Source organism: Drosophila montana, unplaced genomic scaffold (assembly GCF_035044405.1).
Source record: "Drosophila montana isolate Dmon_TW-CO22-7 unplaced genomic scaffold, ASM3504440v1 contig_3218_1, whole genome shotgun sequence".
NCBI lineage: Eukaryota > Metazoa > Arthropoda > Insecta > Diptera > Drosophilidae > Drosophila > Drosophila montana.
Genome location: NW_026998098.1, coordinates 3,465,399 through 3,481,866, shown reverse-complemented (window position 1 = coordinate 3,481,866; position 16,468 = coordinate 3,465,399). Strand labels below are relative to the sequence as shown.

Genomic DNA, 16,468 nt, shown 5'->3' with positions numbered 1-16,468 from the left:
AACAATCGTGCAACTGAGCGGGCGGGCATTTCGCTAGGCAGGCGTAGCCGTGATAATTGTTTCTTGTCCATTTGGCCAGTTTGATTGCAACTAATGAACTCTAATGAATAAGCAGCGCTCGGTTTCGATAGGCAGAGCTCAGGAGTGGAAACTGTGAATTGGTTTTTAACAAGGCTTTAAAAATATAACAACTGGTTTGATTTAAAAATGGATATTAGTATGAGGAGAACCTCTTCTAATTCCTCAATCCACAATTCACAATATTTTAACTTAGCCATGTAATTATGGGCTGACCACTTCTAAAAGGACTCGCTTCATCCATTTGGAAACGTCTCTTAAATTTTCACGATCCACAGTTCACAATGCTAGTAAATAATATTTAAACTAAGCCATGTAATTAGTGGCAAGGATTTTCCGACTCCTGAGAAGACTCGCTTAATCCAGCGACGATGCGAGGCAACGGAAACGAATAGAGCTGGGTAACGGCGATCGCATAAGACCCCACGGGTAACAATGCCCATCAGCTGATTGCCACAGATGAGTGGCCCCCCTGAGTCACCGCCACAAACATCTTGCGAAGCCTCGGGCGACACGGTAGCACAGAACAGTTCTTTCCTGAAGCTAACTGGAAATACGCTTTGGCAATACTTTTGCGGCTGCACTTGAAAGACTCGCGGCATCAGCTCCTCAGCAAAGGGTGCTTTCATCTGCGCTCGACCCCAGCCGAGCACAATACAGTTCGAGTGCGCGTACGGCTGATGTGTTGCCAGCTGTGCTATGCCCAGGCTGAGTGTGAGATTGAGATCGAGTGTGTCGTTGTCCTGGAGTCGAAGCAAAGTCAGATCGTGATTGAACGTAATGCGATTGCGGGAGTATGGGTGCACTGACTGGATGTGCAGGATGCGAGTATGCTCCGTGGGCCTTCGGCGATTGGGTGCACCGGCGATGACCAGAAGCTCGTCTGGTTTCAACAGGCGACTACGGCTAAGCATGAAGAGGTAAGTTACCTGCAACATATTATAAAATGTCCTTACTTTGAATCCAGAATGCAATGCGAGGCAGTCAGCACATAGATCGGCGCCACAATAGTACCCACGCAGAAGTGATTGGTGCCAAAGTATTGCGACCTGGGCAGTTTCGTCTGTATGGACACCACATATTTGGCATAAGGATGATGGCTATGATCCGACCTCTCACCTTGGTCATATGGCAAATAGTAGGTGGGCAAACCAGATGATAGTACCGAGCAGATGAGCAACAGCTGCAGCTGCATTATATTGTAAATTGTATTACTACAAAGAGCTGAGCCAAGGCCTTGATCACTGCTTCCAAGCCTACTTTGGCTGTCTGGCAAGCAAGCCAAGTCGCTTTCAGTCTGACGAAATGTCAACAAAGACAACAAGTCTATCGTCGCCAGATAGCTGACTGACTGACTGGATGACTGGACGACTAGATGACTGGATGACTGCCTGACACCCACATGGCTGGGCAATAAGCACACAATTTGCATAAGCTGCTCAAGCAGACGGCAGACAGCCAACAGCGAGCAACAAGTAAACAGCAGCCGGAGTCAGACTGGGGCAGCCGAAACGGGTGCGGGAGTCAGAAACGGGCAACATCTTCAGTCTGCCACACTTTTGTAACAGAGCGCAGGAACAAGGGAGAGGCAGAGAAAGATCAAGTGAGTGGAGTACTCAACTCGGCAAGTCGAAATTTTAATACCCTTAACGCACTCCAAGAACTTATGATTATTATTAGTTGAAAAAAGGGGAACGATTGACTACAATCAACTTGAAATAATTTGTAGAAATATGATAAAGCAGATATATAGTTTTGATGTTTGTTAGCAGTCCTTATTAGATGCTCTCTCAAGCCTCGATGTTAAGGAATTCATTAAAAATTTTAAAACTATCATATCCATGGCAAACTTCCTGGGCCACTCACTATACTCTTAACACATGTGGAAATATCAAAAAACCAAAAAGAAAATGGAGAATAGTGAAAAAATAAAAAGAATTACCTGTGCTTTGGGGGCTCTGCTCAGCGCACAAGACATAATAAAAATCTCTTTTATGGCACTTAAGTGTTTTGTGTGCGGATTGTGGGTAGCATTTTACCTTGGATGCTGGAGTAGCTGGAGCTGCTGGTGCTCTCGGGCTAGCCCCTTCGCCTGCCTGGGCTCTGGCCACGATTTATGCGACTTTGGCCAAAGTAAATTGTGCATAAAAAAGACCCAACTTTGCGCTGCATTTGATGATGAAGTGCTCAAAATAATGCGAGCCACGAAAATTTACTAAGTGCAAGAGTTGAATTTATTAGACAAAACTTTGCTGTTTACGAGCTGTTGCTGCACGCTTATCAAGCAGCATCAACTGGCTAACTTATGGCCCCAGTTGGGTAACAGGTGCAGCCTCAAACCATTTTCAGATCTTGGTTTTGGACATACATTATTTTTTTTTTTTTTTTTTGGTTTGGTTTTGTTTGGGTTCGGTCAGCTCGGTAGCCGCTGCCTGCGGTCAAGCAAAGTTTTCAAGTTCAAGTCATGAAGGAAAGGTGCGCTCCCACGATGCTGGTACAAATTATACACATGTGCCGATGCATGTACATATATACATATATGTCGGTATGCATCTACTCACACAAGAGTTGTGAGAGGCGGCGGTAACTGGCAACATTCAAATCCCATCAGCCACGCATGCAATCATCATGATCATTATGAGCGGAAATGCAGGAAAAGTAGGAGGTTTTTAACAGCCACCGAACGACCACCGACCGACCGAGCGACCGACGCTTTTTTTTTTTGTCTCTGGCAACTTGGCATCCTGTTCCAATCGCATTCGCACCGTTCATTCTCTTGGCGGCGGCATTGCCACCATGGGCATAAAAAGGCGCACAAAACTTTGTGGCATGCAAAAAGTGGTGACGCCGCCGACGCCGCAGCAACAGCTGAAGGCAGGGGGCAGCAGCAGCGGCATTTTATGTCGCCAGCAACAGCAGCAAATGACTTTAATTGCATTTCTCGGCGCACTTTTTGCCTCGCAGTCGCTGCCGCTGTCGCAGCCGCAGTCGCCTTCACCACCGCCGTCGCAGTCGCAGTTAGCTAGAACAGACAATGCGGCGGCGTTGCAGCATTTACTAAAACTTTGCAGCGAGGCGGCAAGATGCTCTTTGTTGCTGTTTTGTGCCACAATCTTGATATAAATAATAATTAAATGGATTAGCGGCCTATCGACTATGCATTAGATGCTGATGCTGCAACGCCTCGCGCTCAGTAGCTGCCACTGCAGTCGCAACGCCTCGAGAGATCAGCGCTGCAGATTGGCCAAAGCAAACAAAAGCCTGACGCAGGCCACACTTTAATCGGCGATGGGGATGGGACGCAGCTAGGATACGGCTCAGGTGAGTGCACGCTCAATTAATTAATAGCAACCATGAAAGAGCCCGAAACGACTTTGCCTATGCCGCTGACTGAGACGCCAACAGCATTTGCAACTGCAACTGCAACTGCAGCAGCGACTGCGACTGCGACGGCGACTGCGACTGAGAGATCGCTATCGAAAGTACATTTTACATGCGTGTAGTTAACATACAAAGCGACCGTTCACACGGCCAAGCCAGCAGCCAGCAGCCAGGCAAGCAACCAGTTGAATGGTCCAACAATCCCCAATTCCAATCGAATCGAATCTCAATCTCGCCTGCGCATGCGCAACTTTTTGGCAATTGCCTGTACCAATGCCTTTCCATTTTTCGCATACCCTTTTCTGAAGCGCGCGCATACTGACTTTAATCTTATCTTTGTACCTCTGCTGGGAATTTTCTCGGAAATAATTTCGCCTACCTATGGATTGGTTGAAAAAAACAAGTGTTCCATTGGGCAAACACTATTTTTCTCTTGCCATTTGTCTGCATACAGACTCTTTTGCTTTTCTTCTCTTAAAAGTAACTTTCAATTAAAGACAGTCTCCTCCTGCTAAATTAAAATTTGACATTATTTTTTTAACCCTCTCATAAAGTTCAGAAATAATTTAGTTTTCGCGCTTTCTTTCAGACGGGTGTCTGTTCATATGAAGCCAGAAGCAAGACACGGGAAATGTATACCTTCGTATATCCGGCTCTCACATACTTTAGTCATAGCATCCTGTAAAGATCAGTTCACAGGTCTGCCTAAAAGAGAAAATCTCAATATTTCCCAAACTCACAGCTTTAAAGTGACTGCCTTGTTGTTATAGTCTTAGAGTCACCAACGCGATAATTTATAATAATTTATCGAAAGATAAGAGACAATTTATAAATTATCTTAAACGTTACAAAATAGTTAAAAACAATTTAAAACAAACGTAATAGAGCACTTTATCGTGCTTCCAATATATGCAATATTCCTCCCATTTTTTTATTAGACAGCGCATTAAAGTGTCGACTTGCCCACACTTAAATTTTCTTTAGCATTTTCAGTGAACACCTTTCGCCAAGTTGGGGGGCTTCAGCTGTTGTTTTTGGTGTGAGAATTTGCTTAATGAATTTCTTACAGCTTTATCGCTTAATTTGTGTGCCTAATGAAGTTGGCTATTGGTGGCTGTCAAGAGGGCAGCGCAGATTACACATACGTCGTGTGGTCCAAGCAAATTGGGCGCTAAACTTTCAGGCTTTCGGCGTGCCACAATATTTACACTAATCCCCTTGCGAATCCTCGTGGCTCAGCACAGTCAAACTGGCCATATAAATAAAATAAAATGCCATGCGCCGCTCTTAAATATATTTTGGCAAGTTATTCTTCCTTTTTTTTCTGTCTACTCTACATAATTACGGGCGGAGCGAAATGAGTTGGAGAATTTGGCGTAGCCGCCGCGTCATCGCGTGTTGCGCAAAAAAAAAGACGGAAAATTAAATTTTTATTTATGTGCTGCCACATTTTTTATGCCGCTGTCGTTCTTTGTACTCAACTAGACTAATTTTTGTACAACATTTTTTATTTTTGGCCATATTTTTTTTTTTTTGCCTTCAGTGCTAATATATTTGGCGCTAGTCGCAGGGGGCGGCAATTTGCGCAAAGTGGATAATGTGCATAATGGTAGTTAAATATGTCATAAAACACTTCATTTTGTAGGTTTTCGACCCGACAACGGTGCTGAAAACTGTTGACTGTTGTTTGCTAAAACGAATACTGTCAGTTGCAGTTTGTAATTCTGTTCAGTTGAGTGACAGTGCTTGGAAAAATGCTATAGTAATTATGGGCCTGTGCTGTGTTTTGGGATGGGCCCTGCATTTCATTAGAAAACTGAATTTTTTTCATAAATAGTCATGCAATGGCTACAAGCTCAAAGAAGGACGAAAATTTAGCACATATGAGCAATATGATCAAGCAAACATTTTTCCCATTTAATACCTTAATTTTCTTTAGAACTTAAGCACATATCCCAAATATTAGAATGAAACTATTGAATAAATAATTTTATCAGATGTATTAAAATATTCCCATTCGTTATAAAAATGGTGAGTGTTTATACTGTTCGTAATTGTAAATGTTAACTGTGGGGTTTGAGCTTGTTATACGAAATATTTTACCAGATAATTGCTCTCACTTCCAAGTATCCTCATTTCTTACTCCTCTTTTTTAGAAAGAATGTGCTTTAAGTGTTCTGCTATTGATTTTTTTTCAGTTAATAATTTGTTTCCGTCGTATTTTCTGCAACTGCCAAGCAGACAGCGCAAATAATACCGTGGAAAATTATCTATCGCTCAGAGTTGTCACTTTTATGTGCATATCATATGGCATGCATCTGTTGACTGCTGCCCTGGGCCTGGGTCTGTCAATAAAGTCAATAAAACAAATCTGCAATTGATTATTTTTGCATAAAAATTGTCCAATATTCCATATAGATCGGCATGCCGTAACAGTGACACGACCTTGAGGCATAATAAAAATATGTAATGCAATGCAATTACAATCAAAACCGCACGACCCACACACACAGCATTGCCCAGACTGTGGCCACCATCGTGGTGAGGTGGTCTGAGGCTGAGACTCGAGCCGAGGCTCTGCGGCGACTCGGGCTGTACGCATGCGCCGCGTGAGCTCCGTCGATAAATCGAAATTGTTTGCACTGCCAAAAAGCGAATAATTGCACGAGGTGGGCAGAGCAGATAAACCGAGCAGCCCGCTGGCCGCGAGCTGGCAGCGAGTTATGGAATTATGTGTCAAACAACGAGAGTTAATGGCCCAGTCCGGTTCGGCTCGGTTCGGTTCGGTGCAGTGCGGTGCGCTGCGGTGCGGTGCTGGGTGGTACAGTCTGGTCCAGCGCCCTAATGGAAATTGCCGGCATCTGCTGCCGACCAGACTGGCCTCGGCCTGTGATTTTGCGCACATTGAATGTGTTTTTAATTACGAGACTGAGTAGATGCCAAAGCGGAGGCATTGCCAAATGCCAGCGCACACGCTGCACTCATAGATAACAATTTAGCGGCGATTTAGGCACGTCCAATGGCCACTAACCAGCAACTAACAACAGCCAAGCAGCCAGCCAGCAAACCTACAAACCCCTGCCACTGACCACTGACTACTGACCAGCATCCAGCATCTAGCATCTGTATCCGCATCCACATGACCGGCACCCGCGTCGCTGCCATTGCATTTGCTACTGTGCTAAAAGTTTAGCATGCGGAAAATTAACATGCGGCTGCGGCGGCTGCTGCTGCCACTCAGCAAGCTCGGATCTGTGTATATCTCAGTGTCTTTGTGTGTTTCCTGGTTGGCAGATTTCCCTGGTGAGAAAAGCCACGGGCAGCTAGCGATGTCGTCGTCGTCGTCGTCGTCGTCGACGTTGCGGCCGTGGCAGATTGAGCGTGTGACCAAAGTCAAGTGCAGTGAAAAGTAATTAACTTGAATTGGTGAGGCCGGCGCAGACTTGCGTGGAGAACTGTGCGCGCACAGTGGGTGCCAGTCGCATGGCACAACATAGGCCCACAGCCGCATCTAAGCGATAAGCCACGCAGCTTAGCCTGAAACCTTTCATTAAGACAACAGTTCGAAAGCAACTTTCGAAATATTGAAATTAAATGATTTTTATTATTATAATTCGTGTGTGCTGCATGTGTGTGGCTGGGAATCGAGCTCGAAACCAAATCAATTCGATTGGCAGCACATTAAAATATTTGATTTGATGTGGCAACGACCGACCACCATGCGAGCTAAACAGCTACCTGAGCCGAGCAACTAGGAATAAAATCTAACAATTTGTCAGATTGAAACATAAAATTTGTTACAGCTTATGCTTGGTTAACAAACGGCCCCAGAATGATCATTCGTATCTATTTATACATAGAGCAAAAGTTTTTACTTGGAAATTTTACCCAATATCATGCAATGTGACATGCAACAGGGAAATCGCCGCCCAGACACATTTGCAGGCAACAGGCGGAGACGCAGCCACTGCAAAACTCCCCCACAAACAACATCTGCAGAATTGGACTTGGACCAATGCGGCGTTGAGGGCGACAAACTAGCGACAAAACTACAACAACAACAACTTCGACTTCTCCTTTTATGCGACATCTGTTTAGTGTGATTTTGGAAAATGCATATCATGCTCATTACATTGGCAATTGCAGACGCGCATGCAACATTCTGATTCTGGCAGACAGACTGAAAAACGAACCAAATAGTTTTCCCCGTTCACGAATATGCGATTTGCACTAAAGTTCAGCAGACTTACAGATCACTGATCTTATCTGCACTTATAGTTCGAGAAAAGGCCGCTTGAAAAGTACATGGAACACATTGAAGGAAATCATGTTTTTATAGATAAAGGTATTTGATTTGACATTTACAAACAATATGATATGGTCTCGATAAAAAAATGGTTTAGAATAAAACTATCTAAGGAACACCCAGTCGCACAGCATAAATAATTGAAGGCCCAACAATTGGTTTTCTCTACAAATGTTTAAAAGATTGATATTTTAATAAAAGAAAAAAATAAAAATAAAAAATATATGACGAACTAAGGTTCAGACACAGTCTGGGCTTATGGATATGGAAAATTCATTTATAATCATTTATTTTTTTTTTAGTTTGCACTCATGCTTATAAGAATAATGTGTTTGTAATATGGCACTTTAATTTCAGTTGACATTTCGCCAAATATCTCGAGCCACCCACTTAGCTCTCGTTGACTGTTTTGGTATTGCAATATGTTGTGGTAGGCGCGGGTGCAATGCGGCATCATCCGCCACTCTATAGTATGTACGTACATACATAAGATCTGCAGACAATCTGTGGAACAATGTGATAAATCTTATAGTGCGCTGACTACAACTGCAGCATGCCCCCTCTGGGTGGGAGTGTTTGGTGCAAGTGCACAGACACACAGACACAGTCAGTTAAGAGTCAGACGGACAAAGCGACAGGCGGGACAGACAGAGAGACAGTGAGACAGACGCGGGCCGGGCAGAGCGAAGACGATGACGAAGACGGGCCCGCGAGGCTCGAGGCTCGGCCAGGCCGCCACACCAACGCATCAACAACAGCAACAGCAACAGCAACTTGTACATCATTTTCAATGCTAAGCAACATGGCAAGAGCATGGCAATGGCCTGCAACGACAGCAACAACAACAACATCAGACACAACATAGCTCATATGGCTTGCAGATTTATTTTGCAGGCGTCGACTTCGACGTCGACGCAAAATAGTTGAGCGCTGCGCAAATTACAAATTCAAATTTAATTAAGTAAAAAATTAAACAAAAACAAAGATGCAGACGCGTCTGCGTTGTAGTTTGTCAGTCAGCGATGGAGAAAGGCGCACGGGGACAACAGTTGGCACAGCGTCTGTCAATGTGACAGGCGACAAGCATCGCAACATGGAGTCAGAGACGGAACCAGCCGGAGCCGAAGTCGAATTCAAAGTTGTGGCCGGAGAAGCGATCTCAGCCAGCGGCATCTCCGCCAGCGGCATGCAAATCGATCGCATCGACAGCGGGCACTTCAATCGGTTGTCGCCTCGACGCAGCTAAAAATGTTTCAATTAAATATAAATAAAATATTCCGCACTATTGCATGTGCCTACTCGACTTACAGCACGCCTTTTACGGCTAGTCGCAATTGGCATAGTCTAGTGGCAGCCGTACAGCCACACAAGCAAGCCAAGTGAAGGTGTTTCACTGGATAATTGCATGCAACATGGAGTTAACTATAACTGTAAGCTATGCACTTGCCGAGCACCACACGAGCGACCACCAGCAGCCACCACTACCATGAATTATGAAAACCAATTTCTCCGCCGGCCCCCTAACGTCCCTCATCATGCCTCCGCTATTGCGTGTCCATTTGTTTCGGGTATCAATTTGAAGCGTTGGCAATAGGGCTGGGCAAGCATTTTATTTTATAATCACAGTGATCAGAACTTGCTGTTGTAAAATACCAGGCAGCAGCACTAAAGTGGAGCACAAATTCTAGTGGGGCACAAATTCTACTCAAGTATAACTGCCTAAATTAACAAAAATATTGACGTGTTCCCAAAAATGTTAAGTAAACTGAAAATAAAATTTATTATATAGAACAACTCGTTGAGTTGTACAACCATTTAGCATTGGACACCCATATTCCAGCCCGGGTGCAATGAAGCATCTTCGTATTTTAAGTAAACCTTATAAAAATAATTAAGCTTTCTACACTTCCGTAAGGATTTACCTAAATCCTCTTCTTAGTGAGCACTGACAAAGCAAAGGGATATCTGCCGTAAAAATTCGAGTATTTTTGGTATGTGCGTAGTATAATTAAATATTTCAAAACTTAATTTATAACTCATTTCAAAATATTTGTATAATAACTAGCGGGTATATTGCCTGGGCCAAAGTTTGTTTTGTTCAAATTTTATACATAGTTTTCCACCCATTTCCTGCCCGTAAGAAATTAAATATTACCGTTCTACCCTAAAGTCTTATTTCCACTTCACAGGAAAATAATCCGCAATCGGTATACATATACATGTATAATGTATTAAATAGATTTATATACTGTTATTAGGGAGCTAAGTAAATAAAAAGTTCAGTGACATCTAATATCACAGTCCCTAACAATTGCTACGCTGTGAACCATCTTCAGTTGCGTCGTTTGCATTTGCCATCTATCACAGCCAAAGCCAAATTGTATTTTGCATAAAGTTGCAAAGTTGCAACGTTACGTTGCAGCCTGCAGGGCTTGTTCGGATGTGCATTCGCAGTCGCATTGTCAACGGTACTTTGCGGTCATAAAACGTTTAGCCAGTAAACGCGTCGTCTATCTGGCCCCGGCTGATGGCTGATGTGTCAACTGTGCAGCGGTTGCAGCGTGCAACCTGTTGGCAGACGCAGACACGCTGTGGCACAGCCAACTAATTATGAATCAAATAAGCGAGCGTCTGTAGAATTGTCGCCGATGTAGCATTAATAATGCAATATTTAAGCATTGAGTTTATTGGCGGCACCTACATGAAATCATCATTAAATGTTGCTGCCAACAATGTTGTTGCGTCGCCGCAGAACTCGTTTGCCGCAATTTGCGGCATTAGCAGATGTTGCAGACATGTTAGCTCCTACACAGCATTCGACCCATATCAGCCAGGGCAATTGATGTGACTTCCGTTCTGTCTAAGCTGGAGGCCTCAGCCAAAAGCCACAGCTACAGCCCACAGCCCACAGCCAGTAGCCCAGGAAGTGGCCAAGACACTGTCTCGGCCAAAGACGGGCTAAGACTTTTCAATATAAATCAATTGCGATATTTGCCCGGGCGCATACGAAAGTAGCAGCAAACGGAACTGGGCGCAAGGCATACGTCAATATGGGAAAGGACATGCGAATTGGCAAAAGAGAATCTCAAGACATTTCAAATTTAAAATGTGATTTCGCCAAACACACACACACACACGCACACACACAAAGTCACATGTATAAGTAACTGGAGCCGCACACATATGCCAAGTCAAATTGAAAGGATAATTCGCCCGCAAACACCCTCCTGGGTATGCAGCCCGCCCGGAGACTCAACGCGACTGCTACTTGACTGCTCCCAGTGCACCACCCCCCCCCCCCCACTCCCTTCTCCACACTTCTCTTCCAACCTACCCCACGACTGCTTTGCGCCCTTCGACTGCTGATGGCATGCTAACACGCCTTTGAATTTGCCAATTGCTGTTGGCGCACGTACAAAACACTTAAATTTGCACAGCGGCAGCCAAGACACAGTCAGACTCAGGCCAAATGTATACGTATGTATGCATATATATGCTACATATATTTGGTTACATATGTACAGATGTAGTCCGCAGCCGGCCAGGAGCCGCAGTCGTAGCCAGGCACTAGGATGCCAACAAGGCAGCGAGCACGTTTAAGAAATAGAATTTTTAAGCAAGTGCGTTCGAGTCAGTCCAGGACCAAGTCCGAGTCCGTATTCCATGTATGTACATTCTTTAAGGTTTGTTTTTGCTTTGTTTCCATTTGATACTCTAGCTTGTGGGGTCCCATAGACTTAGTCAAACCATTTAAAGTTAAAGTTCTCTAATCTTTAAATTAGCAGCAAGGGTTCAAGGAAATTGACAATGTACCGCAAAAAGAATGGGTTACTGTTTTGATACGTTATCAAACTTTAGGGTTAAGCTTGTAGCAAATATAAAAAAATAGAATTCCAATCTAAAACCGACTCAGTTGTTGATGGTTTCTCGCAAAGCAGTTGAAAATTCATCTTACGCTAAAACTACAAGGAGCAGACACAGGGTATCGGCTAGTCGTTTGCAGTTTGGAACTCCCTGGCATTTCCAAGTGCACTTGAGCGTCTCACAGCTTTACAGCTAATGAATAGCGCCCGGTTCAATATGATTTCTTGCACGATTTGTTTGTTAAAAGTCAATTAGTTGATAAAGCAGCTAAAAGCCGCTCAAGAGCAGCTGTAGCTTCTTAGTCAGTTGGTCCATTTGTCTGCTGGGGGTAGCCCACACACGAGTGTAGCGTCGGCGGCTGTGGCTGCGTCGTCTGCTGCCACAGTAACTGCCACAGCCACTGCATAATAAATTCGCTAACCACGTAATGCTGCAGCTGCAGTGCAGGGATTTGGTATACATTTTTTATGCGCTGCCCGCCCGCTTCGAAGTGCAGGAGACACTGGCAAAAGTTTAAGAAAAGTCAACAGTTAACAATGCGGCTTCAACGTGTCGCCCGTGCGGATGCGGATGCGGATGCTGAAGCGAATGAGGATGCGGATGAAACCACAGCAGCAGCCGCCGCAGCAGGGCTAAAGTTCGTGCGCTCTAATGGCATATTGCGGGCAAGTGCCAAAGCGAGCCAACGGCGCTCCGGGAATATAACCAGTATGTGAGTGTGTCTTCAAGTGTTTGGGGCTCTGGGCCCTGGGCATAGAGTTTGGCTATTCTGGCTAGTTTAGTTTGCCTTTAAAATGGCCAAAACTTGCTGCTAATTGGATTTGTCAACTCAATAAAAACTGAATTAAATGCGTTTTGATGGTGTGACTTAATGTTGGTATTGGGTTCCTTGACCAGTCACCGGCAACCGGCTACCAGACACCAGTCACCAGCTCGAAAAAACTTGGCAGGCAGCATGCATAGACAAGTAAGCAGCCGCAGCTAGTTGCAGGACCAAAAGGTATTTGTTTGGTCGCAAAACTTTTGCATATTAAAATGTCATAAAAAGCAATGTGCAAGGCAATTTCCGCTGCCAATTGCATAAAAATTCTAAACGAAAAACAAAACAAAAATCTCTAGCTCTTTTCTGCTTGCATACCAAATACTTTGCAAGGCAACGCTGCGTATGTATAATTTTGGCAGCCGCACCACAAGAGAGATAAAATGTCATTAAGCCAGAATGCGGCACGCACAAGGAGTCCAGAGCGACTGCAGCTGTTACTGCGACTGCAACTCAAGCTGAATCTGGTCAGCTGCCCACACAGTGGTCAGTGTTTGGCTTTGGCTCATTGCGTGACTGCGGCGGCGACGGCAACGGCGACGGCAACTGCGATTCCGATTCCGATGACGCCTTCACATGCCGCAACAGCAGGATGCGAAGTGGAGCCTCCTGTTGGCCAGATTACGCGCACGATATGCTAATTTACATGCAGTGCCAGGGCCCAGGAGGAGTCTTGTTGTGGGCGATCGATGGCCATGCGAGGCCGAGACCGAGACCGAGGCCTGCAGCTCAGACGCTTGCGGCTGCTCGGCCTACGGGGCACCCTGATCGATATCTGGCAACTGGAAAAAAAGTGGTAAGTACAAGTAATCGAGTTGTAATAAATTTAAAGTGTGGAGCACCCACAAAAATACGCCAAGGCAAACTTGTTGCACGCATATTGACACACGCACAGAAGCACGACCAGCACGGAGAGAGCTGTGGAGCGGGGTACGCTAGAAAGGCACAGTCAAGCTGTTGATTTTCAGCAAACATTTCACCTGCTTGGCTGTTTGGCTGTTTGGCCTGCCGGCTGTTGAAAGTTCGACCCGAGGGGCTATTTGCTAAGTATTTTCACGTTGCGGTTGCGACCACTTAAAATCGACTACCTCAAGTTGTTGCCACAGCAGTTGCAGTTGCATGCAACAAGCGTCAATCACCCGCACAAAGCCAAACCGTTCGCTTCACTGTTATGGAAAATTGTTGATTTGCCGCTTGATTGCGTGCATAGAGTACAGTTGGGGTGCTCGGAAAGCAGCCTGCAGCCTGCAGCCGGAGTGCAGCGGCTATTGGCAAAGCCATCAAGTGTTTATGGATGCGTTGTGAAGTGCAAAGCCCAAAATACCGACAAACACCGGGAAATGGCAATGAAAGTGATGGTCAAATGATCTCCTCAGCAGGGATTTTTAACAACAACAATTATGCAAAATTTCTTTTGTACATCTGGCGAGCGAAAGTTCGAATATATCAGGTGAATTTATCTTTAAACAAGAATTTGATAAGATAATATATTCAAATTCTTAATAATAAAGAAAGTCGAGCACATCCAAAATAAATTTACGATTAATCAACATTTCACATTTATTTATTTCAATAAGTTGTTTAACTTAGCCAGTTATTGATTTCAATGCATCTGGACTAAGTCCCAGGAATGGTGGTACGTGACCTTCTTTTGTAATATAGCTATACTTGGCTATATAGCCATTAGGACCAGCCTCATAGATAACAATCAGAGTTCCGGACTGAGGTTCAAATTGCTGGTTGAGTTGACCCTTAACCAGAAACTCTCCAGGTGCGATCTCTTCCACGTTCTCCTCACGCACAGCGCCCAGCTGATTAATTCTATGTGTGAATAAGTTTATCAGCTTTAAATAGAAAATATTCTAAAGAAATCTTCTACCTAAGTGTGTATTTTTTGTCACTTATGGGCTCCAACTGAACATTGCTATCTTGGATACGTGGAACCAACGCCGAGAGTGCCGAGCTGGCAAAGAGAACCACAAGTAACTGTAGAAAGTAAACTTTAAATAGTAAAGTAAACTTTAAAATATTAAAAAGATCTGCAGCTTACGGAAATAAACAAATTCGCAGACATTTTGTCGTCGATCTTTCTGTGTCTGTATCTGGCAACCAACTAGATTGGCAACTCCCAGCGACTCATCTTCAAGCCCAAAAATCTAGTCGCTTTACTTCATTTAAGACGCAAACGAGTTTTGTACGACTATCAAAAGATAACAACAAAATTAAGCGACCTTAAGCTTGAAATTGTGTGAAGGCCGCTCGCCCTCAAATACCTTAATACGTAATACAGGAAAACTCATTACATCCGAATTTCCGCAACAGGCAGTGGGAGATGTTCCAAAGCTGCTTGAAGTTGTATTACAATAAATCCTAACTATTTAATTGAGCAATATTGGCAAGTTTTATAACTTTACAAAGACGCGATAACATGGTAAAGTGCTTTTGTCGGGCATATCCGACTAGTAGATATTCTGTACCCAGCGCCGACTTGTCGTTACAAGAATTTGAACATATAATATAATTTTTTCGTCACGACTTTAATTTCGTGCGTTTGGCTAAGGCCGATAAAATTTTGACCGCACTCCTCTAGAGTAACACTATCAGTTTTTCATTAAACTGAACCAAATGTAGCTGTTTTATTAAGGAAAGAAATTACCCAGCGTCGACAGGGGCAAATGTATATGGTATTATAACGTATAATGTTGTCGCGCCAACATCTGACAGATACAAATGTGCTTAAATTAACACCATTCCTCTTTCAATATTATTATTGCTAACTTCCACTTTATTTTTGTTTTGTTTATATATTATTATTGCCTTTTCTATGCGAATAATAATAAATTTAAAAAAATCAAACGTATAACTTTATAATTGCAGCTGAATCTGAGCCAGCGACCTCTCGCTTGTTGCTACAATGCTCAGACATCGAAGCCACACAGCTTCATGACTTTATGACAGTTGTTTTTGATGGTTTTCATACACAAACAGTAAACAGCTTTTCCCCCACTTGGAGGTCAAATTTACAGAAAATTTTGGACGCAAGAAGCAGCTAAATTAAAAATTATAGCTTCGTAGCTTTTACAATTTGGATTGTGCGTTAATCAGCAATCAGAATAATCTTTTTTTTTATATAAATTTGAATGGCTAACTTATTTTCGAAGCTCAACATACAAAGTGAAAAGAGCTTCTCCCGAACAAAACACGGCAATACGTGCTTATACTTATATATAGAATCTTCCATTGCACAGTATAGGACAAGTCCAGTCAAATATTATTGGGATCTATAATAACAGTTAACGTGCATAGAGACGACTACAAGACAATTCCCAAATTTGTTGTCCTCAGGAGACAATTGCTTAGAATTGAAAGAAATCAGTACTAAGTGGTTTTAGAGGAATAGAGGAAAACCGTTAGCCTTATCTGGATAGGTAACGCTTACAAAAAATATAAGCTGGCTATAAAATGGTTTATATTAAATAGTTAAAAGTAATTTAAGAAATAAATTGCTTAGAGAGTGAGAGTAGGCTGCAAACTGTGAGACATGCTTGTATGCACGAGTAGACTTGATATATGGCAATGGCAAAAGCTACCCATTTAATAGTCCAAATCTTATTGAGTACACAGACTTCGGTTAAGCATATGAGCTCGAGCGGACGCTTTTATGACACACATTTTTAGGCCGGAAACGTGCCCCGCGGCGCAAGGTGAGTCCCAAATGGGGAACCGCGCGCCGGTCTGGGAACGGAAACTGCCGTTTTCTTAGACTTTGGCCACATTACGCTACTGACGGCCACTGATTGGTACCTCGTAAATGGCGGCAGTCCGCTGCAGGTTATAAAGTGCTCAGGTTTGGCAATTTAGACCAAGATACTAGCCAGCGTCCTTAAATAGCCAGACAGACTTAGTTAGTCATTAGTGGACTGTGGCTTGCACCATGGCCAAGTGCACTCCGAAGTTGTTTTTATGAAATCTTTTGACCCACTAATGCATATATTCGCAATTAAAAAGTCAATTGAATG

The 16,468-nt window shown here is 43.7% G+C and overlaps 1 protein-coding gene across 2 annotated transcripts; it reads right to left on the bottom strand.

Moving 5' to 3' along the window:
* Window positions 1-299: 299 nt before the first annotated feature.
* LOC135433757 (putative trypsin-6) lies at window positions 300-1,375 on the bottom strand. 2 transcript variants are annotated; one of them, XM_064689992.1, is made up of 2 exons: window positions 1,035-1,375; window positions 300-978 (listed from the first exon to the last, which is right to left on the bottom strand). In XM_064689992.1, exons 1-2 carry the CDS (start codon window positions 1,271-1,273, stop codon window positions 366-368), a joined length of 852 nt encoding a protein of 283 aa, XP_064546062.1. In that variant the 5' UTR covers window positions 1,274-1,375; the 3' UTR covers window positions 300-365. The 2 variants fall into 2 exon arrangements, with proteins under 2 accessions (XP_064546062.1, XP_064546061.1); XM_064689991.1 differs by having other exon boundaries at window positions 300-984; window positions 1,035-1,367.
* Between the last annotated feature and the right edge of the window lie 15,093 nt (window positions 1,376-16,468).